Source organism: Peromyscus maniculatus, chromosome 11 (assembly GCF_049852395.1).
Source record: "Peromyscus maniculatus bairdii isolate BWxNUB_F1_BW_parent chromosome 11, HU_Pman_BW_mat_3.1, whole genome shotgun sequence".
Lineage (NCBI taxonomy): Eukaryota > Metazoa > Chordata > Mammalia > Rodentia > Cricetidae > Peromyscus > Peromyscus maniculatus.
In genome coordinates, this window is record NC_134862.1 from 89,053,751 (window position 1) to 89,078,880 (window position 25,130).

Below are 25,130 nucleotides of genomic sequence, written 5' to 3' on the forward strand. Positions count from 1 at the left end.
GCTGTGCCCCACACCTAGAACATTAGCACACTCGAAGTATTTTTTTTTTTCAGCAGTAAATGAACGAATCTGTTAGCAATGACTTGTGTTGAGGGCTGTTATGAGGCATCATATCTGTAGCATGTGTGAGATCATGGTCCCCGCTGCCAGTGGGTTCATCTGCTCTTTGTGGATGTTTCACCACTCCTCAATAGGTGTCATCTCCACTGCTGTTCTCGCTGATTTGGGGTTTTGTTTGTTTGTTTGTTTGTTTGTTTTTTTAAGATTTATTTTTTAATGTCTATGAGGGTTTTGCCTGCGTGTATGTCTGTGCACAATGTCTGTGTGTCTGGCGCCCTCAGAGGTGGAAAGGGAGCATTAGAGTCCCCGGAACTGGAGTTACAGATGGTGTGAGTCTCCATGTGGGTGCTGGGAACTGAACCCAAGTTCTCTGCAAGAGCAACAAGCGCTCTTAACTGCCCAGCCATTTCTCTATCCTCCTGCCTCAGTTTTTAATACTAGGAAGCCCCCCCAAAAAAACTATTATATCCATCTGCCATCAAATTGGCCCCTCATTAATGTCCCTAGGCTTCTGCATTTCCCTGGAGTTCTCACAGAACCGTCATCCTAGGCAGGGAACAGGGTTAGTCTTGACCTTGTGGGACCAAGACAGAGGGAAAGGAAATCCTGTGTGTCTCTCAGAGGAAGGGCCTTGTTGGAGGGGACCGTGTTCTCAGACTAGACACAGGAAGAGACATGAAAGAACTGGGTAAGCTTGTGTGTGTGTGTGTGTGTGTGTGTGTGTGTGTGTGTGTGTGTGTGTGTGTAAACATACATATATACATATATATTTAATTGTAAAAAAATTTAACTGTTTAGAAACTTCAAATAAATTAAAAGAAAGTAGGGGCAGAGAGATGCCTTACTGGTTAAGAGCACTTTCTGTTTTTGCTGAGGGCCCAGGCCCAGTTCTCAGCACCAACATGACAGCTCATAACCATATGTAACTCCAGTTCCAAGGGACCGAGTACCTTCTGACTTCCAAGAGCACCGGGAATGCACACAGTGTGCATACATACACACAGGAAAAACATCATGCACATGAATAAAAATAAAGTGTGTCATTGTAATGCTGCCATCAAAAATGAACACAGACTCTGTTGATGGTGATGATGATTTGAGGCAGGGTCTCACTATGGCACCCTGGCTGGCCTGCAACTCATTGTCTAGACCTCAATGCTGCCCTCAACTTACCATGTCGCCATACCTGGCTTCTGTTGCTTATTAATCTGTCGGTTTATATTCCATCTTACTCAGGAATGGTATGAGGAAGACTGACAGCTTATTTGCATGTAGTACAATAGAATGTAAGAAATAGAAATCAGAGCAAAGAGTCAGAGTTTATTGGGGTCAGTGTAAGATCACAGAGCAGAAATGTGTACTCACCATAACTACTCTGACCAATGGCTGTGTTTCTTTGCGGCCTTTTAAAGTAGGTCCCTTTGGGAGGGGGGCATGTAGTTCAGTGGTAGAGCATGCCTCTAACATAACTAAGACCCTAGATGTGAATGCCAACGCTGCAAAAAGAAACAAATTATGCACATTTTTATGGCTTAACCTCCTTCCTGCCTCCCACCAGGTTAATATTATAGGAAGAACTTTCATGTAGCTTTTTAGTCTTTATAGTTGAGGACCAAATGATCAATTAGGTCAGTGATCAATTAAATCCTGTGCGGATGTACCCCACAGTTATTTAGTCATTCCTCCATTGTTGGATGCTGGGTTATTTTCAATACTATTGTTACTAGAAACAATGGCTTCATTAACATTTTTGTGCTTGTAACTTTTTCCATATTTTAGAGTGTTTCCTTAAGTAGATTTCCAGAGGTAAAAATAAGTGAATGAAAGGTTGAGACATTTTTAGAGCCCTAGAAACTTATTCCTGGTCTGTTTTTTCCAGAAGATCACATGCATTTTGGGAGCACATCTCAACAGTGTGTCAGCCTGTGTTCCCCTACAGTCTTGTTCGCAGAGTTCATCTTTATTATTTTTTAACCTTTTCATGATTTGATAGACAGACAGTATATTGTTTTCATTATATGTGTGTGTACGTGTGTGTGTGTGTGTGTGTGTGTGTGTGTGTGTGTGTGTGTGTGTTAGATTATACATATGTTGCTAGGTTGTCTGTTAGCACCCTACAGTTTTGTTTGAGTCCTTTATATTCAAAATCTGTTGCCTTCAATCATAATGTGTTTTATACAAGTTTTTCTCCAACTTATTTGACTTTTCCTTTTGACACGTGGGCAGTTTCACATTTTAAATAGTCAGAATTTGGGGCTGAGAGATGGCTCAAAAGGTTCAGAGCACTGCCTGCTCTTCCAAAGGTCCTGAGTTCAATTCCCAGCAACCACATGGTGGCTCACAACCATCTATAGTGGGATTTGATGCCCTCTTCTGGTACAAAGTCAACAGAGCACTCATATACATAAAATAAATCTTGGGGAAAAAGTAGTCAGAGTTCTTGGCCATTTTCTGTGTCACTTACAGACAGTAGTCCAAGTTCCTTGGCATGGTGACGGGGCCTTGGATGATTTTTGCTTAGCTATTCCAGATGACTTGCCTCTTTCCCTAACTTTCTCGTCAGAAGTGGCCAGCCGTGTTTCTAGCCTATCTGGTTCCAGAGGCAGATTAAAAAAGAACAACATAGCTGGGCAGTGGTGGCGCACACCTTTAATCCCAGCACTCAGGAGGCAGAGGCAGGTAGATCTCTGTGAGTTCGAGGCCAGCCTGGTCTACAGAGCAAGTTCCAGGACAGCTAGGACTATACACAGAAACCCTGTCTCAAAAAACAACAACAATAAAAAGCACCCAGAAATTCCTTATCTCTGTTATGACAAAAATTATCTTCAGCAATTAAAGAATGAATAAATTGTAAGAGGAAAGGATTACAGAAAATGAAGCTTCTGCTAGTGAATTTTATGTATATGATCATGCACATTTTTAAAAGGCAGAGTTATTAATGGATTAAACACTTGCTAATTACATTATCCTTACTTTGGATACTTACTTACATATTGGTTTGTAGCAGTAACAAAAGGAACACTATAGTTTTTGTTTCTGAGACTTCTGTAAATTTATCAGATTTCACAAAAATGGATATTCTTTGTAGACTGTTGATCTTGCTTTTCTCCCAGTTAGTCAATAGCACTTTTTTATTCATGGTCATTTCAGAACTTTTTTTTTTTTCACTTGAAGCAACAGATGCCTGATAAGATGAGAAAAGCTTAGCCTAAAGTCACAAAAATCCTATCATGGTGAATTCCAAAAACTGGAGTACCTTCCTTATCCTGAGTTCATCAGGATATTGACGTGATTTTTGTTTGCGCTGTGTGCCTGTGGATGTGGGGTATGTGCCAGTGTGTGCGGGGGTGGAAGCAAGAAGCTGAAGTTGGGGTGTCTTCTCCATTGGCTTTGAGACAGGATCTCAGTGAATCTGGGGCATGCTGTTTGGCTGGACGGACTGACCGCTGAGCTCTGGGTGTCCACTGATGTCCCTCAGCACGTGCTTCTGCCCCTGACTTTTACATGGGGCCCAGAGATCCAAACCCAGGATCTCATGCCTGCATCGCAAACACTTTACCCACTCAGACATGTCCCTAACCACCAAGACCACGCTTTAAACACAAATCAAGACCATTCCCCTCAAGTGGCCGGATGGAGGCAATGGGGCTCTGTGCCCATGCCTTTACAACAACTGTGCTTCCAGACTTACAGACTGGGCACTAAGCTCAGGAACATGCAGTCACGCAGGGTCTGGGGACAAGCTGGCTCACAGTGCACTCAGCTGATGGAGAATGCTAGAAAGTCTCTCATGAAACATGGGGAGTTCCCTCTATGTAAGTCTGGGGCTGGCTTTATAACCAGAGTCCTCTGAATGAGCGTCCATGGAGAACATGATACTTAGGAGAGACGAGAGGCATCTCTGTGTGTATTTGATGCTTGTGTGTGTTATTAAAAGTCTGGGGTTAGGGGTGTAGAGCTCAGTTGTAGATATGTGTCACACTGCACTAGGTTTGATCCCTGGTGTTGGGAAGAAAAAAAGTTAAGCCTGACACAGTGTTTGAGAGTTGGACCAAAGGCTGGGATGTGGGTTGGAAGCTGTTGAATTCTGCCTTTTACAGTCCCTGCGGTTTAACCCTCTCTGTCCCGTGGCACTGCACTGTTTGTGGTTCTGTGTGTGCTCTTCTGTTTCTCCGCTTTTGCTCATGCTTTCTGCAAGCCTGAAACTCACCTCCCTTCATCCTTCCCTCTGACCCATCTTCTGCTTTCCTTCCACGGCTCTTAAAGATACAGCAGAAATGCCATCTTTCCCGGGAACTTCCTTCACTTATTCCCCCTTCCTCCGAAAGTAATGCCTCCCTTATCGGTAGCCTGTGACAGTGCCTTCCTTTATAAAGCTGCTTGGCATCCTCTGCTGTTTGGGTTACGAGGCCCATGCTTAACTGCTCTCGGCTTCATACTCCCTGGGCTTAAGCCTGAAGCCAGAACACAGCAGGGCACCCATAGTGGAGATGGTATTGGCCATGCTGGATAAAACAAGAGCGAACCGAAGGGAGATGACAAACCAGGGCCACTGGACTCCCGGGACAGAAGGGAGGTAGCAAGGCTGTCACTGCCAGAAAGGGGCTGGCTGGACGTGGAGAAAGCCTGGTAGGATCAGCTTATTCTCACTTGGCATGGATCTTTCTAAAACCTCATAGAGGAAGGTAGTGCAGGCTAAGAGTAGCTGGCGTGGGGGACAAGTGTCCACACAGGTCCTGCTGTGGAGCTGTGTCTCTAGGAATAAGCCCCTGCCTAGCCTGGGATGCCTTTCTGTCTAGCTCTGCCTGCCCTGATGTTCGTCTTCCAGCCGGCAGAGCTTGGTGGAGAATCTCCCTTTCTCACTTGCCTGGCCCTGGCCTGCCCTGGCCTGGGTCTGTGGGAGAAAGTAGTCCCAGCCTTGATGTCTGCAGCCAGGGACAGCACCGAGGTCAGAAAATGCAGATGGTCTGATGGGGCTTGGGACTTCCAGATTAATCCTGGGCTTTTGTCCACCGCCGTCCCTAGGGGCTAGGCTGGTGTCTCAATCTCTACGCCCATGGAGCCATCTCATGCCACATGACTGGAGATGCAGATGGAGTAGAGTGGAGTTGGAATCTCTTCCTCTTGTTCTTGGCTCCCAGGAGTGCAGGAGGCATCTTTCTGGTCCAGAAATCTCAGTTTGCATCCAGCCAGACATTTTCAGTCATGGCTGTAGAAACTGAGTGAGATTTCCTTTCGCCTCCTCAGCCAGGAGCGAGGGCTCGGGAGGCCCACGGCTACTTAGTTCAACATGTATCATTAGCTCCCAGCTCTGGGAAGAAAGTGTGCTACTAAGGTCTGGGGTCCTGCCCTCAGGAATGGATGCTGTAGGGAGTGATACTCAGAATATAACCAGACCTCTAAGCAAGCAGAAAAAAAGGATGTGGACTGTGTGAGGCATGGAGGAATAATCCTGCAAAGGAAGAGCCATTCAGGGGGCACAGTGGAGAATGGACAGGGCCTGGGAAAGTGCAAAGAGGGGGAGATGAGAAGCATCATTTAAACGATAAATCATTGTCCTCTAGGTGAGGCGGGTGATTGCCAGCAGGCAGGCTAGTGTCTTAATCTCCATGCCCAGGCCCAGCAGGCAAACACAAATAGATCAGTTTTGTAGGGAGAGGGGGCATGGAGGGTAGGAACCCTGGAGAGTCCCCAGACAGAGCTTGGTCTCTGTGAGGGTTTGGCGAGGCTGGGCTTCATGTGAGATATAGATGCACACAGAATGAGTGGGATCTGGTGTCATGGCCCCAGGCCCGGGAAAGCAGTGGCACTGAGTACCTAACCCGGGCACTAGGTGTACTTGGCAAGTTCCAAAACTACTTTCTGCCCTCTCTGGTGTGTTTCTTCCCCTGTCCCCTCCCTGGCTCTGTATGTGTCTTACTCTCTGTACCCATGTGGCCACGTGTCACCCAGCTCACGACACGTTCTCAGTTCCTCCCACCCTTCTTTGGCTCTCCCTTCCTCATCCTCCCTACGGAACGAGAGCCACACGTGGTCCATCATTTTCATCTGTTTGCAGATGGATAAAGAGCCCATGGCCATGTTTGAGGTCTGGGGCTTTGTGCTTTCTTTGGGGCGTTCATGTTCGGCTGTCTCTTAACACAGATGCTGCCGGGGACCAGGCTGGTGATTGACAGGTTAAAACTAGGACCTCATCCCAAGCGGCCACTCTTCGGTCCCAGGCTGCCAGGACTGCAGACTCGGTGTGTCCAAGAGGGCGTTGGACTTTCATACGAAATGTGATTTTCAAATTTTGGCAACTAATTTAGGAAAAAGGGAAAATTATAGCTGAACAAGGTTAAGTCTGATGGCCACTAGTGAGGAAGCTCTGTCTCATATCGCCTGGTCAATCGTCACTAATAGGATCTTCTCCCGGAGAGTGGCTAGCTGGCTGGCCGGCCTTCATATTAGGGAGAGGGAAGCGGAAGCAGTTGTGCATATAGTTCAGCTGCCCCCCCCCACCCGTGCGCCCCTGTTCCCAGAACACATGCTTTCCATTTTCCTCTTCGGTCATCCTGAATTCTGGAATCCTCTGGCAGTTAGTTTATCCACTTGCTTCCTTTTCCGAAAATTGAAGTGACCTACTACTTGAAAATATTTTCCTCTGCTTGGGTTTTTCCTTGGTGACTTCACTCGGAGACAGATGTGCCTAATAATAACATCAAAAGTTAAGAGGAATAAATCAACCAGCTGGTCTGTTCCCTAGAAGAGATGCTACAGTTCCTAAATATGGGCTCTCCCCAGAGACCTTGAGGGGGCCCAGCTTACCAGACAGGGCTCTGGTCACTGAGAGAGGATGGACGTCCTGGGACACTGTGTTCATCCCTGTGCCATTCTCAGCCTCCATCCAGACTAAAGTTCATAAGCTGTGGCACACACACACACACACACACACACACACACACGGACACGGACACACGCGCACACACACACACCCGGACAAGCACACTGCCTGGAAAGGCAGCAGGTACACGCTGGCAAGGGCAACCCTCTCTTCCTAGACCCTCAAAGGCAACGTGCCTTTCAGTCCTGACTCGGGGCTACACCCAGTCTGCAAAGAACAGAGAGGTCTTTGGATTGAGATCCTTGACCAGGGGGATTCTCAGATCCGCTATCATTTCTTGTCCTCTGGCATTCCAGATGTTTCTAATGACTCGCTCACACCCCTCAGTGTTTCAGTCCCCAATCTGAGAGAACCAGGAACCTTCTATAAGCTAAGCAGTCAGAAGGGGACTCTTGCGTGCAAAGGTCCTTTGGATAGAAAAATGTAGAGACACATACGGACATTGCTGCTGTACTTATCGGTTTTGTTCCCTGTCCGTGTAATGGTCTTGAGATGCCTCACGGTATCTCAACAAACAAATGTTAAAAGCCTGTAGCCTAAGGGGGAAAGTGATGGAAAGACTGTGGGTGTCCCTGCTCGACTGAGTGGGACACCTCCTCCTTACTTCAGCAGGCCAACAGGCCGCCAGGGTAACGCTTTGAGCCCTGATCCCCAGTTACGTCCGACTCTAACACAGACAGAACACGTCCCTGTTTGCTCCTCTGAAAGAGTGAGGCAAGTTATGGTATCTCTGAGATGTCCCTGCGGGATCCTCACACCACGGGGGGGGGGGGGGGGGGCAAGTAGGCACCCACTGCCACCAGCAGGGCCCCAAGTTGACAGCTGCAGGAGGAACAGCCGTGAGTCAGACTGTTTATGAAAGTCACACATCCTCATAGACGTCAGGATGACCCGGGCCTCATGTTCTGAGGGTGACGCATCTGGCTCATGCTTGGGGGTTCACTGGTGTGCCTTTGGTAACCCATTTCCTGTGCCTGCAGCAGTCTACACGTGAACAGAAAGAAGCATGGCTGCTGAACTGAGACCGGGAACAGCCAGTCAGGAGAGGGAAACTGGGTGACTCACGGCCCAGTTGGGAGCTGCAAATCAGCTTCTGCCTGTCCAGGACAGGCTGCCGAAGTGTCTTCGGAAGGCAGCCGGGGGATTTCTGGTTCTCAGCGAGTCTGCGCTACGTTACAGGGTGTCCTCAGCCACAGGCACCTCGGCGCTATCTCTCAGAAATATGAATTGCTTCAGTGTGTCTTGCTTGGAAATAATTTTCTAAATATAGCTTCGTGATCCGCCTGTAAGCCCTTCCTCAAAAGTTTCCTTGTTAGAAATTCCTTAGGTGGGAGTTCCCAGCGCTCAGCCTTTGACTTAGAATTCCCGTCCCTTCTGCACGTCCACCTGTGTCTTTGGGCTTCTGCAATTGTAACCCGAAGGAGGTCTCCGTCTCTGGGTGGTGCGGGAGTGCTGCAGAGGCCGTGGGTCAGAATGAGATTTCCTTCTGCGGGCTGCTTGTGAAAGGGGAGCAAAGGTGACATTTGAGCTCCTTCCGCCTTCTGTGGCGCGCCTCCTTCCAGATGCCTGGCTCTCTAAATGTCATCTTCCAGCCAGGATGCAGCAGTCCGTGTGCAGGCACATGTGGCCACCCCGAGAACGTGTGTCCCGCCGCGTGGCCTTTTGCGTCAGGAACAGCATAGGTGACCAGAGCAGCCCGGGGGGGCCCTGGCTTGAGATGGGACTGGACTGCCCGCTTGTGGCCTCTCTGCCCGGCTCCTGGATCTAAATACCCTGTGAATACTTGCGCGTGGGCAGACGTGGCTTAGGTGTCTAGGGCGAAGCCATTCCTCTGGCAGGGAGGCTTTCCCTCCCACCTCCCTCTGCCTTCCTGGAAAGGTGGGCCTGGTAGCGGGGTGGATGAGAAGGACGGCAGGCCTGGCTGCCAACACCTGCCGAGCCAGCCTTGAGCTGCCTTGCCTGGGTTTCATCTCCTGCAGGCCTGTGCTGTTGGGAGCTCAGAGAGCAAACAGAACTTTCCAGAGGCTGAGTGTTCCTGTCCGTAGCAGGCCCCACACAGGCAAAGTTCTATTTTAACTTTGAGAACAAAGTTGTTCTATTGTTGGCTGATGGGTATAGCCCAAGTGGTATTTCCACTTTGCAGAGATGGAGAAAACTGAAGCTCAGAAAGGTCTGGAGACTTGCCCAGGACCATCAGCTTAGGACTAACAGGAGCTGAGCCCAAGTTCATCTGGCTATAAAGTTACATGTTACAAATGACAAAGGAGGCAGCCAGCAGAATGATGCAGACCTGGGACTCTCCACAGGCTTGGCTTGTCGCATACCATCTCTAGAACCTTGGGCAAATGGACTAATCTCTTTGTCTCAGTGTTCACATCTGTGAAATGGGATCATGAGAGCACCTCCATAACAAGTTGAGATAACCTTAGCATACATTCAGATACTCATGGCTGCATCTGCCTGCAAAGGCCCTTAACGCACCTGAGCTGGTTATTATTGTTTTGCGGCTCTGCCCTACCTTTTCGGAGCCTTAGGCAGAAAAGGAAGAATTGATCGCTCTGGCCCCTACGCCTGTGAAATTCTCCTTAGGAGGTGTGTTAGGAGTGCACCCCACTCACCCTTCTTGGCCGAGAGATCAACCCCTAAGACTGCAGGGTACTCGGCGCAGCCAGGGCCCTCAGTAAATTTCCACCCTCCGTAGCTGAGCCTTGTTTTTTTGCATTTACCAAAGTAAAAATAAAATCTCTGGGGAGACAGAGAGGGAGGGGGCTGGGGAGGGCTGTGGGGACAGCCACGGTGCCTGGCTCCCTTTCCCAGACGAAAGCTGAACGTCCTCTGCCTTTTTCCGTGAGGAAGTGTCCGGGAGAGGACTGAGCCCCCCTGGCTCTTCCTGGCGGCCACTCCCAGGTTCCGACAATTGTCACTTCCCTCTCAGCCCCGATGCAGCCTTTAGAGAGGCCGAGGAGCCAGCTCCTGGTGCAGGCCCAGGCTCTGTGTGGTCAGGCATTTCCCCATCTGCTGCCTCCTCCTCCTCCTCACTGCCATTATTTTTAGTCCTGGGAGGAGGAGGAGGAGGGAAAAAGACAAGTGGTGACCTTCACACCAGAGACAGCAATTGCCGGGCCCGCCTGTCGAGGAGGCCCGGGAACATGGAGGGGACCTCGGTTCTTGGGTGGCAACAACACAGATGGGTTTGCAAGGATCGCAGGCTCGCTTGGCGGTCGATCGGGAAAAGTCGGGCTCTGGGAGTGACCTGAAGCATGGTCTCTAGTGGGAGCTCTCTCTGCCGCTGTCCCTAGTGTCCTGCATGCACGTGATGGCTGCCAGGGAAGACATCCCCGAGTCCCAGAGCGGGATGGGAAGGGAAGAAAATAGCCCGAAATCCAAAACCTTCCCGGTCTCAAGCATTTTAGATAAGGGGGCTGTGCAACCTGGAGAGAGACAGGTTGGAGACCGGAGGATGGCATGCCCTGCAGGGTTTCAGGCATGCAGGAGAATGGGGGTGTAACTGTAGGGGAGTATCCACAGTGGTCCTGTCTCTACAGTGGGACCCTCTCCCTCTGTGGGTGGGTAGGGAGCCATGACGGCACTCCTCGGGGTAGGCCTGCCCTTTGCCAGCTGTGTCCAGGGCCTTTTCCCAGGGTTCTGGATGATAGGGAAGGCGGGAGGGAGGCTGGTGGAACATCCCAGGCAATGCTCTGGTTGCTGCCTTTGGTCTAGAAACTCAACCTTGAGTTGCAACAGAAAAAGGCAACTGAGTAGGAGGGGCCTGCTGGAGAGCCAGCTACACACATGCTTCCTACCTCTGGCCCGAACGCGCTGCCAGGAGTACCCTGACCAAGTGGCTGCCCCTCAGCCAAGTGATGCCTTCCACGCCTGCAGCAGCCGGGGATTGACGCAAGTGAAGGCTAACCAGCATTGTTCCCTGTCCCAGGCCAGCAAGAGATTCTGAAGGAGATACAGGATGAGTATCTCTAATCCCAAATGTTCCAAGTTCTGGAATGTTCCTAAACATCCACAGGGGCACAACGCCCGGGAAATTGTATGCCTAGGTCACACTCCAAATACAGGTGCACTAAAAATGTTGTGTAAGGTCACCTTCGGGCTATGAGCATGGGGTGTGCACGAAACAAAAGGAGGTGCATGTTTAGACTTGGGTCCCATCTTCAAGTTACAGCATGATGTATGTGCACGTCCTCTTAAGACCTGAAAAAAAGGTCATCCCAGAGATTTCACATAAGGCATGCTCAGCCTTCCCCCGGGCTCACCTCAGCTCTCTGGGTGGTTCCCACCCTGTGCCTGTTGTCTGTAGAGACAGAAAGGTTCTGAAAACGGCGCCAAGCTGCCCCCTTGTGGGGCAGTGCAAGATCTGGGCAGGGTGGGCAGGCAGTGCAAAGGCTGCTTCGCTTGGTTTGAAAGTATTGTTTGTTAAAGGCGGAGGCGGTCGGTCTCCAGCGCAGACTTATTTGTCGCCGGAGCCACCTGCCTCCCCAACGCCCGCGGCTTGCTTTCTCAAACCCTCGTCCTCTCACAGCCCACCGGCCTTTTCAGCGCGGTTTCTAAGTCGGCTCCGGGAAGGGGCATTGAGTACCCTACCTGCCTGGGCCTGCACCCCACCATCTAGGCCTGCACCCCACCACCCTCCCGGGGCCTCTGCCAGGAGATCACAATGAACAAAGTTGGCCACGAGGCCTGGGAGAAGCACCAGGCTTTTCCCCAGAGAGGGCGGAAGGACACCGATCACTAGGGAAACCCTAACTGCTTTTCTGGAAAGCCCGAAAGAAAGAGAAGGGAGGAAAATGGCATTTTTCCCAAACATGGAGAAACTCAATGCGTTTGTCTGTGACTTCTGCAAGAGCGGAGCAGACGGTCCAACACAGAGTGAACCCTTCCCCGTCCACTTTGTCAAATGTGCCTTCCCCAAGCGCGCGTCAGCCAGGACTTTCTGGGAAGAGCCTCAGACGCGGAGGGAGGGGAGGGCAGGTCTCTCCAGGCCTCCCCCATCTGAAAGGTCAGTCTTGTGACAAAGTGACAAAGTGCTCGCTGTCTATGGGAGGCTGTTTTATAACCAGGAGAGAGACAAGGGGGGCCCGGGCATCCTGTTGGCTGAAACAAAACCTTCAGAATTAAATGGCAAAGAGCTGGAAGCCCTGATGCCCCTGAGCAAAATGGAAACAACTGTGTCAGTGCTGTGAGGCTCCATTGATGCCAGCCCCGAACCTAGCAACGCCACAGACCCTGAACACGTGATTTCCCTGCGTGCGCACACGTACCCTCACGCATGCGTGGTTGAGCATTAGCCTGGCAGGATTTTAGGAGAGTCAAGGTGTGGTGATATTGTAGATATTTCCCCCTCATCTCTTTTACCCTAAAAAGGGGGGAGCAGGGGAAATAATTTTCCTTTAAAGGTGTCTAAAAATAAAAGCCGAGTTATTAAACTATTGACATGAAAAGAGACCTACTGGAGGGAAAGAAGCTAGCAAGAACAGGTCAGGTGGGAAGGTGCTTTCCCAAAGAGTCTCACCTCCTTATGGAATGGATTTTGTGGGCCCAGAAAATATGCCCCCCCCAGGTGATGTCAGTCATTTGGGGATCCAGTGTCATAGAGCCTCTAGACCAGTGGTTCTCAATCTGTAGGTCATGACCCCTAGGGGGAGGGTCAAAGACCCTTTCAGAGGAGTTGCCTAAGACCATCCTGCATATCAGATATTTATATTATGATTCATAACAGTAGCAAAATTTCAGTTATGAAATAACTTCATGGTTGGGGGTCACCACAGCACGAGGAGCTGCATTAAAGGGTTGCGGCGTCAGGAAGGCTGAGAACCACTGCTCTAGACAACAGCAGCATGGAGACACTGGGCTCCTGAGCTCTGACTATGTGGTCTGGGTCTAGCCCTGTGGGCCTGGGGGTGGGGATCCATAAATGATCGGTCACACGTTGGCTCATCTCACGGCCACCCCACTTGCCCTCCGGCCCTTTGGAAGTGCCTGGTAGATTATTGCCAGCACACTGTGTCTCGGAGGAAAAAATAAAACAAACAGAGAGAATCGGAAGTCAAGGCAAAGTGGAGCCTCTGGCTTGCCTGGACTTGGCCATGTGCAGGGCAAAGCACGTGGTAGGAGAGAGGTCTGTATCACCAGGGACTCCAAGGGACCACAGGGGTACCCAGATGGGGACACTGAGGTCTCCACTTGTCCATCCTAGGGCAGTAGGACCTGGAAGAATAGAGGGTCCTTCCCACTCCAAGGCTCAATGGCGCTCAGCTCCAGCACCCTGCCTCTGTAAATAGTCCAGCACCATAGGATCTAGGCAGTGTTCAGACAAAATCTGATGGTGGGGACAGCTTGTCACTTCAGCAGAGGACTCATCAATCAGGCACTGGAAGGAGAGTAGACAGACAGGCAAGCATCCACCAGGGACAGACAGCAGCGGCTGTCTCCAGGAGGTCCACTTCCCTGCAACAGCCTGGGCATGGGTACACTGAGGCTCTTGATAGCAGAGCCCGTGCCTACCTGGCCTTGGAAAGGTCACATTCCACCGCCTTCCCTGCCTGGACAGCCCTACCACATTTTGGACAAGGGGCCTTCCATTTCCATTTTGTGCCAAGCCCTTGCCGATAGCTCCGTTGAAAGAGGTCGGCGAGAGCCCCCCACATCCCGTGATCCCCCCATTCCTTTTCTGACTGCTTTGCAAAAGACACTGGCCACTCTTGGAGACGATTCCTTCCTGTTCGTTTAAGGCATTACATCCCCATAGCCTATCCGCAGATGCCTGAGGGTGGCGTGACCCCGGAAACTGCCCCCCTCCCCTGAAACCTACACAGACGTACAGAATCAGGTCCTGCCCAGGCTTTCTCCTGGGGCCTCCATACAGTGGGTCCCTTTCTACCAAAAGACAGGGGTGCCAGAGGAGGGACTGGCGAGACCCAAGGTGGCTTGGGTTCCGGAAGTAGAAGCCCAAGTTGCTTTGGAGGCAGAAAAAGCTCATGGCAAAGAGGAAAAAGGACAGCGTGAGTCAGGCTATGGCTGCCCTGAGCACGCTAAGCTGCCCTTCTCCTGCTCGCTGATCCGGTGGCCTGTAGCTCAGCATGGTGTGGAACTGCCCTGCTGCTGGCGTGTGCTGCTTGTTCTCTCTCTCTCTCTCTCTCTCTCTCTCTCTCTCTCTCTCTCTCTCTCTCTCTCTCTCCCCCCTCCCCCCCCCATGACACACCCACACCTCAGGTGTGAAGAGGGCTGAGGTTTGTGGGCCCTCCTGTATTTTTGTTATTGTGCTTGTTTGTTTGGTTTTGGGGGTTTTGTTTGGTTGGTTTCCTTCCCGCTACACACCCCTCTTCCCGTTCTCTGGATACTTTTGTAGCTTCCAGTAAGGTGCAAGCTGTGAAGCTGTCCAGACTAATTTCGGGCTGCTTCAGCCATTTCAACTCTCAGGGGCTGTCCACAGCTCTGGTGCATCTTGGGGGTTTTAAAAACCGCATTCCCTAACCTGGCTGCTTTCTGATCCTTTTGATCCAAATTTAACTGGACAAGTCAGGACCTTCCTATTCCTTGTACAACCCGAGGTCTGGTTGGGTAAGAAATGATCCTGCCCGCATGTGGATACAGAGCAAGGCCCAGCCAGGTCTGGTTCGACCAAGAGGACAACGATCCAGGGATTGGTTCAGCCCAAGTCGCTTACAGAATTGCTGAAGGCTTCATGCCTGTGACTTAGCTGGCTTCATTTCCTGCGTCCCCTCACTAGTTGGTGGACATACCAGCTTCCGCTGTGGCACCCTCCTGTCCACAGTGAGCTCCCATGCACACAGTGCGTACACACATCCTTCCGGAGCCCGCAAGCGCACACCAGCTCCGCTCATACCCGGCAGATGTAAACTTCATGTCACTTGGTGACGGTGCTGGAAGGGTACCAGCCCCAGAACAGGACATCACCAAGGTTTGGTGGCAAATGGAGGCACATTACAAAGGCTCCGGGGTCCCCTACTGAGGGAGCAGACAGAATCCCCTCCTTGTTTTTGTCTCCTGTCCCCAGTGTTAGCTGTCATTGTGGACAGAAGATGGATTGTAGGTTTTCAGTGTGGCCTGATTCTTACCAGCAAGGGAGAGAATGGACTAGACCAGCGGTTCTCAACCTTCCTAACGCTGCGACCCTTTAATCCAGTTCCTCATGTGTGGTGACCCCCAGACATAAAACTATTTTCACTGCCATTTCATAACTGCAATTTGGCTACTGTTATGAATAGTAATGTAAATATCTGATAGGCAGAATGGTCTTAGGCGACCCCTATGAACGGGTCGTTTGACCCTCCGAAGGGGTCGTGACCTACGGGTTCAGAACTGCTGGACCAGAGGAAATGACTTGCTGAAGCTGGGGTGCTTCATCTGTGACACAGATAAAGATGTTCCTGTCACCACCAGACGTCGTGAAGGTCAGCACAAGGCCACAGGACCCCAGCCGGTCACAAGCACCCACACAGCAGCCCTGTGCTGGCTGGGACTGTTTTTGCATGTCTGCTGACGTGAGTCCTGCCATCTGCCACCGGTTGGGTGGGGGAGTGAGTGTGTGTGACAGAAGCCACGCCAGCTGGCAGTGGGTCCCCTGCGCTGTCATACTCGGCATCCCCAGTGACACCGTTAGGCTCATCATCATCCTGACTCAGGCCAGTGAGTGAGGCGGTAGAGCTGACCACAGTCAGCCCAGCCAGCTTCCTCAGAGTCACATGGTCAGAGGTCAGAAGGGCCTGTCATGCATTGGAGCTCTGAGGGACACTCAGGGAGGGTCCACAGAGGCTGTGTAGATGCCGTAGTGATTAGGAGGTGACAAAGGACAGACCTGAGAAACACTCTCCCACTCAGGGAGAGGCGTCTGAAGCCACGTGGGACGGTCAAAGCCTGGGTTGGTGGTCTGAGTCCAGGTAGACTCTCTGCCGGGAGAGAACCAGGGCTAAGCAGTCCAGTCCCTTGATGGAACTCGTCCAGGTTGTAGGTGCCTTCCTCTCCTCTCTGTCACCTGTCCTAGCAGGGACAAGAGGTCTGGAACCTTTCTCCTGGTACAGTGGCTTCCCACATGAAAGTGCTTGGAGGAGAGACTGCCCCAGGCCTGGAAAGCTGCTTCTCCTGAGGGGAGTGGATCGGGCTGCTGATGGCTGCTGTACTTCCCAGGATGTTCGTGAGGTCCTGGGTGTCTGTCCCTGTCATCTGTCTCTACTCCTACAAGCAAGAAGGATGTACAGACTCCCTGCAGCCTCTCCCTTGCCTGGCCCCAGCCAAGGAGACTGCCTTTTCTGATACTGCCTAGCACAGCTGCTGCTTAAAAACTCGAGGTCAGCCCTGAATGTCAGGGTCTCTGGGACAAATGCGCAATGCTCCTTCCAAGTGGAATATTCCACCAGCCTGCAACTGGTCTCGCTATGCTAGGACCCCCTGGCCTTGGCCATACGGTCCTTGCTCTTGGTGCTTCCCAGTGGAGGCTGCTGGTCCTCTCATCTCAGATGTGGAAAGACTCTGGAACCCCCGGAACTTGGGGGTTCACTTTTCTGATCACACTCACCTGCCCATGCTCGCTCCCTGCTTCCTGGTCACCTCCTGCACATGCTTGCCTCCCGCTCTCTCCAGACTCCATGCCAGCCAGCTGGTTCCAGTTGTGCCACATCTGGCTGTCATTATCTTCTCCAGAGTTTGTCCTCAGCTGGACAACCTCCAGACCCTTATTTCCCTAGAAGGTGATTTGGGGTGTGTGTGTGTGTGTGTGTGTGTGTACGTACACATGCACGTGCGCTCACGTGTGTTGAGTTGGGGAAATCTCACTGCATCATCTAGCCTAGACTCAAGCTTTGGGGCTTGGTGAGCCTCCTGTCTTGGCCTCCTGAATAGACAGGACTCCAGGTGTACCATCCCACCTGGTACTCGGCAATCATCTATGAATGGCCCCTCTGTGGAATGCTTCTTCATTAGCGCTAATTTACCATAGCATCCACAGATAAAATATGCAGCGACACCTAGCTGCTGGTGACAGTGACCCCTCTAGTCTGAGATCACTGAATTTGGTACAAGGAGGCCATTTTCCAGAGTCCTGGTATCCATGAGTCCCGAGAACCCGGTGGACCAGCTGTCTGCCCCTCACTAGACAGATGAAAAAGCCAAAGCACCGGGGGCAGTGGGTCCGTGAAAAGGAGGGATATGGATCTAATTGTTCCCTGCTGAGGAAGGGTCCAGGTTAAAGAGCCCTGAATTGGGAGCTTTGCCTGCCTCCTTCACCTACCTGAGCAGCCCCTAAGAAATCCCTCGAGCTCCTTGTCCAACCTGTTTGTAAACTGTGGCAAAGCTACTTGTGACTGATTGTGCCTGCTACACAGCCAGCAAGGTGTCTGGAGCCCACCTATGGGCGCCCGAGGTGTGCGTGCGGCCCCTCAGGGACAGTGGCCATGGGCATGGAGTCGCCTTGCTTTAAATTCATTCTGACCAGAACGCGGCAGCGGCGGCGTCTCACCCAGAGCTCTCTGTTTGCTGCTTTTCCAGAGCAAGTCATGGAGGAAGATAAAGAATATGGTGCAGTGGTCCCCCTTTGTCATGTCCTTCAAGAAGAAGTACCCCTGGATCCAGCTGGCAGGACATGCAGGTAGTGGACTCGGCTCTCCTAGGGAGGTCCCGGGTGCATGTGGGAGGGGAAGGCTGGTGCAGGATGCTCCAGGAGACAACAGCCCTAGAGCAGACCTTGGCAGGAGGTGTGGCCTTTCCAATGCCTTGTAAGTGCCCGTGGACAACAGAACTTTCCAAAGTTCTTGTCACGGCCGGGCGTTGGTGGTGCACGCCTTTAATCCCAGCACTCGGGAGGCAGAGCCAGGCGGATCTCTGTGAGTTCGAGGCCAGCCTGGGCTACCAAGTGAGTTCCAGGAAAGGTGCAAAGCTACACAGAGAAACCCTGTCTCGAAAAACCAAAAAAAAAAAAGTTCTTGTCACTCTGTCCCCAAGAACACATCCATCCCACCTGCCTCGTCCCTGATCCTCCCACTCTCTGTCTCCCAGCCTCTCCCCTAGTTTGCCTCACTAACACGGTCTCAGATCAGTTCTTTATAGTCTGTTTACCCTCTGTAATCCTGGACAAGGAGGCGCAGCTAAACCACTTCAGTGAGCGGCCGCGGGGTGGGCCTGCCTCACCGTGTCCTAGCGGCTCCAGTATTAGTGGAGATGGAGCCTCTACCAGGAGGGAACTTGAATCGGCAGGAGACGCCGCCAAGTCACCCTCCAGCCACCCAGGTGCCAGCCGTCAGCTGGGCCCCAGATGGAGGAGCCCTTTATCATGTATTGTCCTCTGGGGACACCTCCATGGCCAGCCACTCCACAGCTCTCATGACTTCGTGGCCCTGCTGCAGGGTCTTTTCAGGCCAACACAGGCTTAGACCAAGACATAGATGGACGCCCTTTGTAAATACTCCCTGAGGGTGTGGCTCCGAAGGAGCACTGTCCAGACGGGCTGTGCCCATTCTGCCCCCTGTCCAGGCACTGAGCTTTTTCTCCCAAGACTCAGGGACACCTGCTTGGTTAAGAAGTAGGCCTGAGGTGGGGGTGGGGTGCTCATAGTAATACCGAGGAGTGGGTAGAACTATGCACGGTCCTGTTGATAACTTCGGTTGTGAGGAGCTTGGAGCCGGATAGGGAGCAGCCAGAGTTGCAGTCAGTGACCAGGTGACCAGGACGCAAAGCCATTTGCCTTCAGGCACTTGTCTACAGATGGCCACACCGTCAACCCTCAGCTCAGCCAGGGTTGTCGTATCTTGCAGCAGGAGGGCAGATGGTCCTGATGCAGCTCCCAAGGGGTTGTGGCAAGAGATGGGGGTGGGTGGGGCAATCCCAGCTATCCCTGGTTCCCACTGAGGCTAGAGGCCCCCCTCCTGCTTATTCTGCAGGGAGCTTCAAGGCCGCTGCCAACGGCCGCATCCTGAAGAAGCACTGTGAATCTGAGCAGCGCTGCCTGGACCGGCTGATGGCTGACGTGCTGAGACCCTTCGTGCCAGCCTACCATGGGGACGTGGTGAAGGATGGGGAACGCTACAACCAGATGGATGACCTGCTGGCTGACTTCGATTCGCCCTGCGTGATGGACTGCAAGATGGGCATCAGGTGAGGCAGGCTTCTTGCTGCATGTGCCCCTCCCCCGTCACTCCTGGCTGTGCAGAGGACCCGGGGATGCTGGCTCTGCCAGGCTGGGAGCTTCTCTTCTCTTTAGTGAGCTGGAGAAGACAGGGCAGGGGCCCTGGCTGGGTGCTGAACCTCTCGGGGAGCAGGCAGAAGGGGTCTAGTCAGGTGGGGACCTCAAGTGAGGTGAGTAGTCAGCAGGGAGGAAGCAAGACAATGACCTCCTGTTAAGTGAACTGCAGGGGAGACAGGAATGGAGAGGGACCGCAGAGCTGGCTTGTAGCACATGCTGGTTTAAAAAAAAAGACCTGTCACCAGGATGCACCTCTAGATGGAGTCGGGGAGCTTCAGAGGTCCCTGTGGCAGGTGGTGGGTGGGCCTGAGGTGACTTGCAGAAAACTCCAGAGTCTGGAGGGCCATAAAGCCTCCAGCAGAAGTGGACATTTCCCCTACCTCCTGGATGTCAGCCTCTGAAGTTTCCAGTACTACATGTCCACCCCAGAGAGCCTGATTTGGGCTGCAGATATCTACGCTGGACAGTGGACTGAGCTCAGAGCTGAAGCTTGTATCTGATTTGAATAGTCCAGCGGATCTATTTCTTTAGCACGTGGGTGGGTGTGTACGAGTGTGTGGCTTTGTGTACACATGTGCATATGGAAGCTAGAGGTCAACCTTGGGTCTTGTTCCTCAGGAATTGTCCAGCTTCTTTTTTAAGACGTCTCTCACGGCCTCAGCTTCTCTGATTCGGTGGGCTGGGTGGCCATCCAGCCCTGGGGATCCACCTGTCCCCATCTGCCCAGCACTGGGCTAACGTGCATACTACCACGCTTTACTTTTTTAGTGGGTTCTGGGGATTGAACTCAGGTCCTTGTGTTTGTGTGGCGAGCACTTTACCAACTGAGCCATCAAATGCTGTGTCTTATATGATGATATCGAGAAGAAGGAAGAGCTCAGTGTACTCCGGTTAAGCCAATCACGGCTCCTTTCTTTCCTTCTCCTTCCTCCTGGGAGTTCTGTCCTAAAATCAGCCCCTGCCAGCTGGCCAAGACATGTCCCTCTCCCTTGTCCCCGGGGAAGAGATGGGGTCATGGAGAAACACAGGCCCTGCTATTAGTTCTTCTCCATCACCGGCTGCCTCCTCCTCCATTCCAAAGCCCTAGATGTTTTGGCCCACAAGGAGCTAGGGTGCGTGAGGGAGAAAGCAGAACGCCCCTGCAGCCACCACCCAGCCTCAGATCTCTGGCTATCTTATTTCTGTCTCCAGAAAATTCTTTCCACGAGGCACTAGTATATGACCACTCACACAGAAGCCCCGCCCTTCCTTCCCACATGGGAAGAGCAGGGCTCAGTCTGCCTGCCGGAGAGGGGAGCGGGCAGATGCACAGTCCCGCTAGGCATTCTTGCAGGTGCCCAGACATGTCCAGCTGTACCTGAAAGTTAGCACTGCCTGTGCCGTCTGCTTTGTGTGGCTGGCTGCTCCCTGCAGGGACGGGCCACCCATCCCCTCAGGCTTCCCTTGTCCCTACCCTAGTAGCCTCTCTCTCTTCATACCTCAGAGCTCTTCTATCCAAAGGGGCTTAGTTAACCCCACCCTGCATGGGTGTTAAGGAAGGGGAGGTCTCCCCAGAAGCAGCACTCACCCCAGCCATACCTTCCCCCCACACAAACCCTAAGGGCCTTCCATGCCCTGAGCACAGTATTAGATGTACGCCGTCCCAGCACGTCCCACAGCCAGCCACACTGGGAGTCCAGGAGGCTTATGCTATCATTTGAGCAGGAGTCTCCAGGGATAGCTTCCTAGGTGGCAACATAGTACAGATGTACCCAGGCCTATGGACGGCACACCAGGACCTCAACCGTGGTCTGCCTTCCGTGGAGATGCCAGGGGTCCAGTTTCCACAGAGCTCCCTGGAGTGGCAGGCTAGTCCTCTTTGGTCCGTAACTTGTGGCTTTCTCCCAAACACAGCCCTCTGTGCTTGCATTGAGACAAGCAGTCCACGGTTATCATGAGAGCATGGATTTCCCCTGCTGCAGGAAGAGGCTGGGGCATGGGTCCTCGTCAAGCACCAAGTCTCAGGGCATGAGGCAGAGGCTTGCAAAATTGGTAGGAAGGCCCATCAGCAGGGCCAGACTTAGTCATGTTGGGTGAGAGTTGGTGGTACTGAGGAAAGCCATGTGGACCCTGGAGGCATCTTAAGCCAGGGTGTTTCTAGGGACCTGGCTCCAAGTGAACAGGTGCTCACCCTGCTCATAGGTATCTTTGCACTGATAACTTCCCGTTCACTGTCTTCTGTCATCCAGACCTAGGGCTGACTTCCAGCCCCTGGGCCCCAGAAAAGCTGTTCTCACCTTGAGCTGACACTTATTGGTCTCCCAATAAGTGGACTTACCACCTCTCTTTCTGCCTCTCTCCCAGATTCTGGCCATCAGGGAATGGGTCTCTGTGGCCCCAGATTCATTCTCTGGACTCTAGAAGTTGATGAGCAGGGCTCCACTCCCCTACAAGGGATAGAGCTCAAGCATTCCCTCGGCAGCAGGGCAGTGATAGGTACCAATGATTCCTCTAATAGACTTATTGCCCGGCTAGGATCCATTGGAAACATCCTCCTAGAAGGCCCCTTCAGTGCCTGAGAAAAACTGACTCTGCCTAATTGAAGCTGTGGGGGCCCCTTTGAAGAAAGGTCCATGTGGACAGGGCTGTGACTTTGGTGTCTGCTTCCTGTTTAAGAAACTACTGAGGACTCTTTGCAGAAGTGTGGCCACTGCCTGCCCGGCAGGCCTGTGTTGCACCCTCAGGAGTGTGAGGCATGAGTTCCTCCCCCACGGTACCCAGGTCCACTGATAACTTGGTATCTGCATGCACCGTGGTGTGCTGTGTGCATGAGTATGCATAAGTACATGGGATGTGTATGCATGCAAGTACCCAACCAGAGCTAATGCACCCCCCTTACAGTCTTCCCAAATAACCAGGACCTGTTTACACACGTATATCCCAGGGAATTGGGAATTTTCTCTCAGTACAAACACCAATGCATGAAATCTGAAATCCTCTCCTCTGTAAGATGTAGATTTTTGTTCGGTCTGCTCTGGGACCCAGACTGGCATTCTGGGAAAGATGTGGAGAGGAGTATTGGGACAGTGCCGGGGCAAGGGGGGGCGCAGGGGGAAGGGAGGGTGCCTCTGAGGGCAGCTTACACCCACGCAGGGCTCAAGGGGCCCACTTCCCCATCCTGCAGCTGACTGCTGATTATGAGGGCCCCGGGCAGCATGCACACAGTTGGGCGGGCTGTCACGGGGGTGGGCGGGGGGTGGGGGGGATTGGGGTGAGTCACATTTCCAGTTGAAGGTGGTGGTGGGAGTTTGTGAGGGCGGTGCTGGGGCCAGGGTTGGTCCCCAGAGTTCTGGACCAAGGACTCCACTCCAGGCTGCTCTGAGCCTGGCCTGTCTCTGCCTGTCACCTCCCCCAGGAGATAGTGTCTCACCCATTGGCCTGCAGACTACTTACGGCAAAGGGAAGAGCATGAGGCAATTCGTATTTTCTTAGTCTGCCCAGGATCAGAGGCTCAGTGACCTGGTGTGGCACTTTTATCTCTGAGACACAACTGGGCTACAGAGCCCTGAGCAGCCCTCTCCATCATAGATCACACAGCTCCTTCTCCATCATAGGTCACACAGCCCCCTCTCCATCGTAGGTCACACAGCTCCCTCTCCATCAAAGGTCACACAGGCCCCTCTCCATCATAGGTCACACAGCTCCCTCTCCATCATAGATCACACAGCTCCCTCTCCATCATAGGTCACACAGCCCCCTCTCCATCATAGGTCACACAGATCCTTCTCCATCATAGGTCACACAGCTCCTTCTCCAGCATAGGTCACACAGCTCCCTCTCCATCATAGGTCACACAGCCCCCTCTCCATCATAGGTCACACAGATCCTTCTCCATCATAGGTCACACAGCTCCTTCTCCAGCATAGGTCACACAGCTCCCTCTCCATCATAGATCACACAGCTCCCTCTCCATCATAGGTCATCACAGCTCCCTCTCCATCATAGGTCATCACAGCTCCCTCTCCATCATAGATCACACAGCTCCCTCTCCATCATAGGTCACACAGCTCCTTCTCCATCATAGATCACACAGCTCCCTCTCCATCATAGGTCACACAGCTCCCTCTCCATCATAGGTCATTGCTGCTCCCACTTTATGCTGCCTTTGGTGCTTAGGAGAATCCTGCTGCAAAAAACCAGAGATGCAGCTCAGCCTCAGGCTGCATGAGGACAGGGAGACGGGTTGAAAGGACAGAATGTGCTTTCCAGGCAGCGAGGGCACAACAGAGTTCCAAGGGGAACCCCGCCCTCTGTCTCTTTTCCACAAACTGAGCACTGTTCTGACATCTTCCTTCTGCTGACCCTAGAAAAGGCCCTTTGGAGGGGGCTCCTGAGCTTATCAGGCCTTCACAGTGCCAGCATCAAGGTGCTCTGGGAGCACTGGGGACACCCTCCCTCAAATCAGCTCAAACAGTGCATGGCTCTCCAATAGACATACCTCATCTTAGATGTTGCTGTGTTGACCATTGTCCTGGGACCAGACACAGCCAGCTCAGGGTCTTCATTCACCAGACAGTTCCTGGCTACAGGGAGCTGTGACCCAGCCCTCAAGTCCTTCATCTCCCGTGCAGGACATACCTGGAGGAAGAACTCACCAAGGCCCGGAAGAAGCCGAGCTTGCGGAAGGACATGTACCAGAAGATGGTTGAGGTGGACCCCGAGGCCCCCACTGAGGAGGAGAAAGCCCAGCGTGCTGTGACCAAGCCGCGTTACATGCAGTGGCGAGAAACTATCAGTTCCACGGCTACCCTGGGCTTCAGGATCGAGGGCATTAAGGTGAGAGCTCAGGTGTGGCCTGGGGATGCTGAGGCCTCTCGGTTCTCAGTGGTGATGAGGGCCTCGGGATGCTGGAGTCTGTGAGGCTCACCTCTGCAGGCCTAAGTGTGGACAGCCAGCCTCAGGGGTGTTGGTCCATTCTGCAGCTGGAGGTGCAGGTGGACTGGCTGTGAAGGGCCACCGGACCTTGGGGTGGAGCTGGCTTATTTGTAGGGCTGTGCAGAGAACCTTACGTAGGAGCCAGCTTATACACCTGCCACAGGAAAGGTGTTGGTTCACTGCCAGTGAAGTTCCAGTAAGGAGAGGTTGGTGGCTACCTGGGATTACCTTGAAAACTCATCCTCCATCCTTCCCTCTGGGGTGCCCTGAAAAGGGTCTCAGAAGACTGTCCTTGTCCCTATGGCCCGGCCCATGTCCCTAACTACCGTAACTATGAGCAGGGAGAGGGCATACAGACTCCTCATTGTCTCGGGTGGCAGTCCCTTCAAGGGCCCTGGTCCTCCCTTTCTCGGCCCAGGCGTGGTCTGCCTGGCCCCCTCTCCAGCATGGAGTCAGAGTTGGGTAGATCTGGAGGGACAGCTCCTACAGCCTTCTCTCACAGAGTGTGGAGATGTGAGCTCCTGTGGTCACCAGTGGGGACAGAGAAAGTCACTTGTCCTTCCGCATCTTCTGAAACCGTCTTTCCTTCTTGGCAGTATCCAGCTCTCAGACTGGATGCAAATTACACACACACACACACACACACACACACACACACGCACACGCACGCACGCACGCACGCACGCACGCACACACACGCACACGCACACACACACATGTCCTCTCCATCGGTGGTCTGTCAGCATGCCCTGGCACCTCTCACCCAGGCACGATGTGCTCCGGGCCGTGGCATCACACAGCCAGCAGCATCCACTGGCTGTGAGGGGCTGACGGCACGCACCGTCATCTTGCTAACCTCCCCTGCCTTGGTCAGCAGGGAGGCCCTGTGAGGAAGGCTCCCCTGAGGTGCCATCCCCCCCACGGCTCCCTCAGACCCAGCTGCTCTCTGTTTTCCTGCAGGGAGCCTCCCTGAAGGGATAGCTGTCACCTGTTCCCAACTGGAGGTGGACAGGTGCAAATGTCGGGGCTCCTGCTGGACCCCACCCTTTCTCCCCCTTTGTCTCAGAA

At 52.7% G+C, this 25,130-nt stretch overlaps 1 protein-coding gene across 4 annotated transcripts in view; it reads left to right on the plus strand.

Moving 5' to 3' along the window:
* Itpkb (inositol-trisphosphate 3-kinase B) overlaps window positions 1-25,130 on the plus strand; it is a 96,429-nt gene that overhangs the window by 65,676 nt on the left and 5,623 nt on the right. For all 4 annotated transcript variants that reach the window (XM_006974191.4, XM_076548085.1, XM_076548087.1 and 1 more), the window contains 3 exons: window positions 17,459-17,558; window positions 18,847-19,060; window positions 23,759-23,963. In XM_006974191.4, the coding sequence (XP_006974253.1) occupies window positions 17,459-17,558; window positions 18,847-19,060; window positions 23,759-23,963 (519 nt within the window). The remainder of the gene's footprint in view (window positions 1-17,458; window positions 17,559-18,846; window positions 19,061-23,758; window positions 23,964-25,130) is intronic.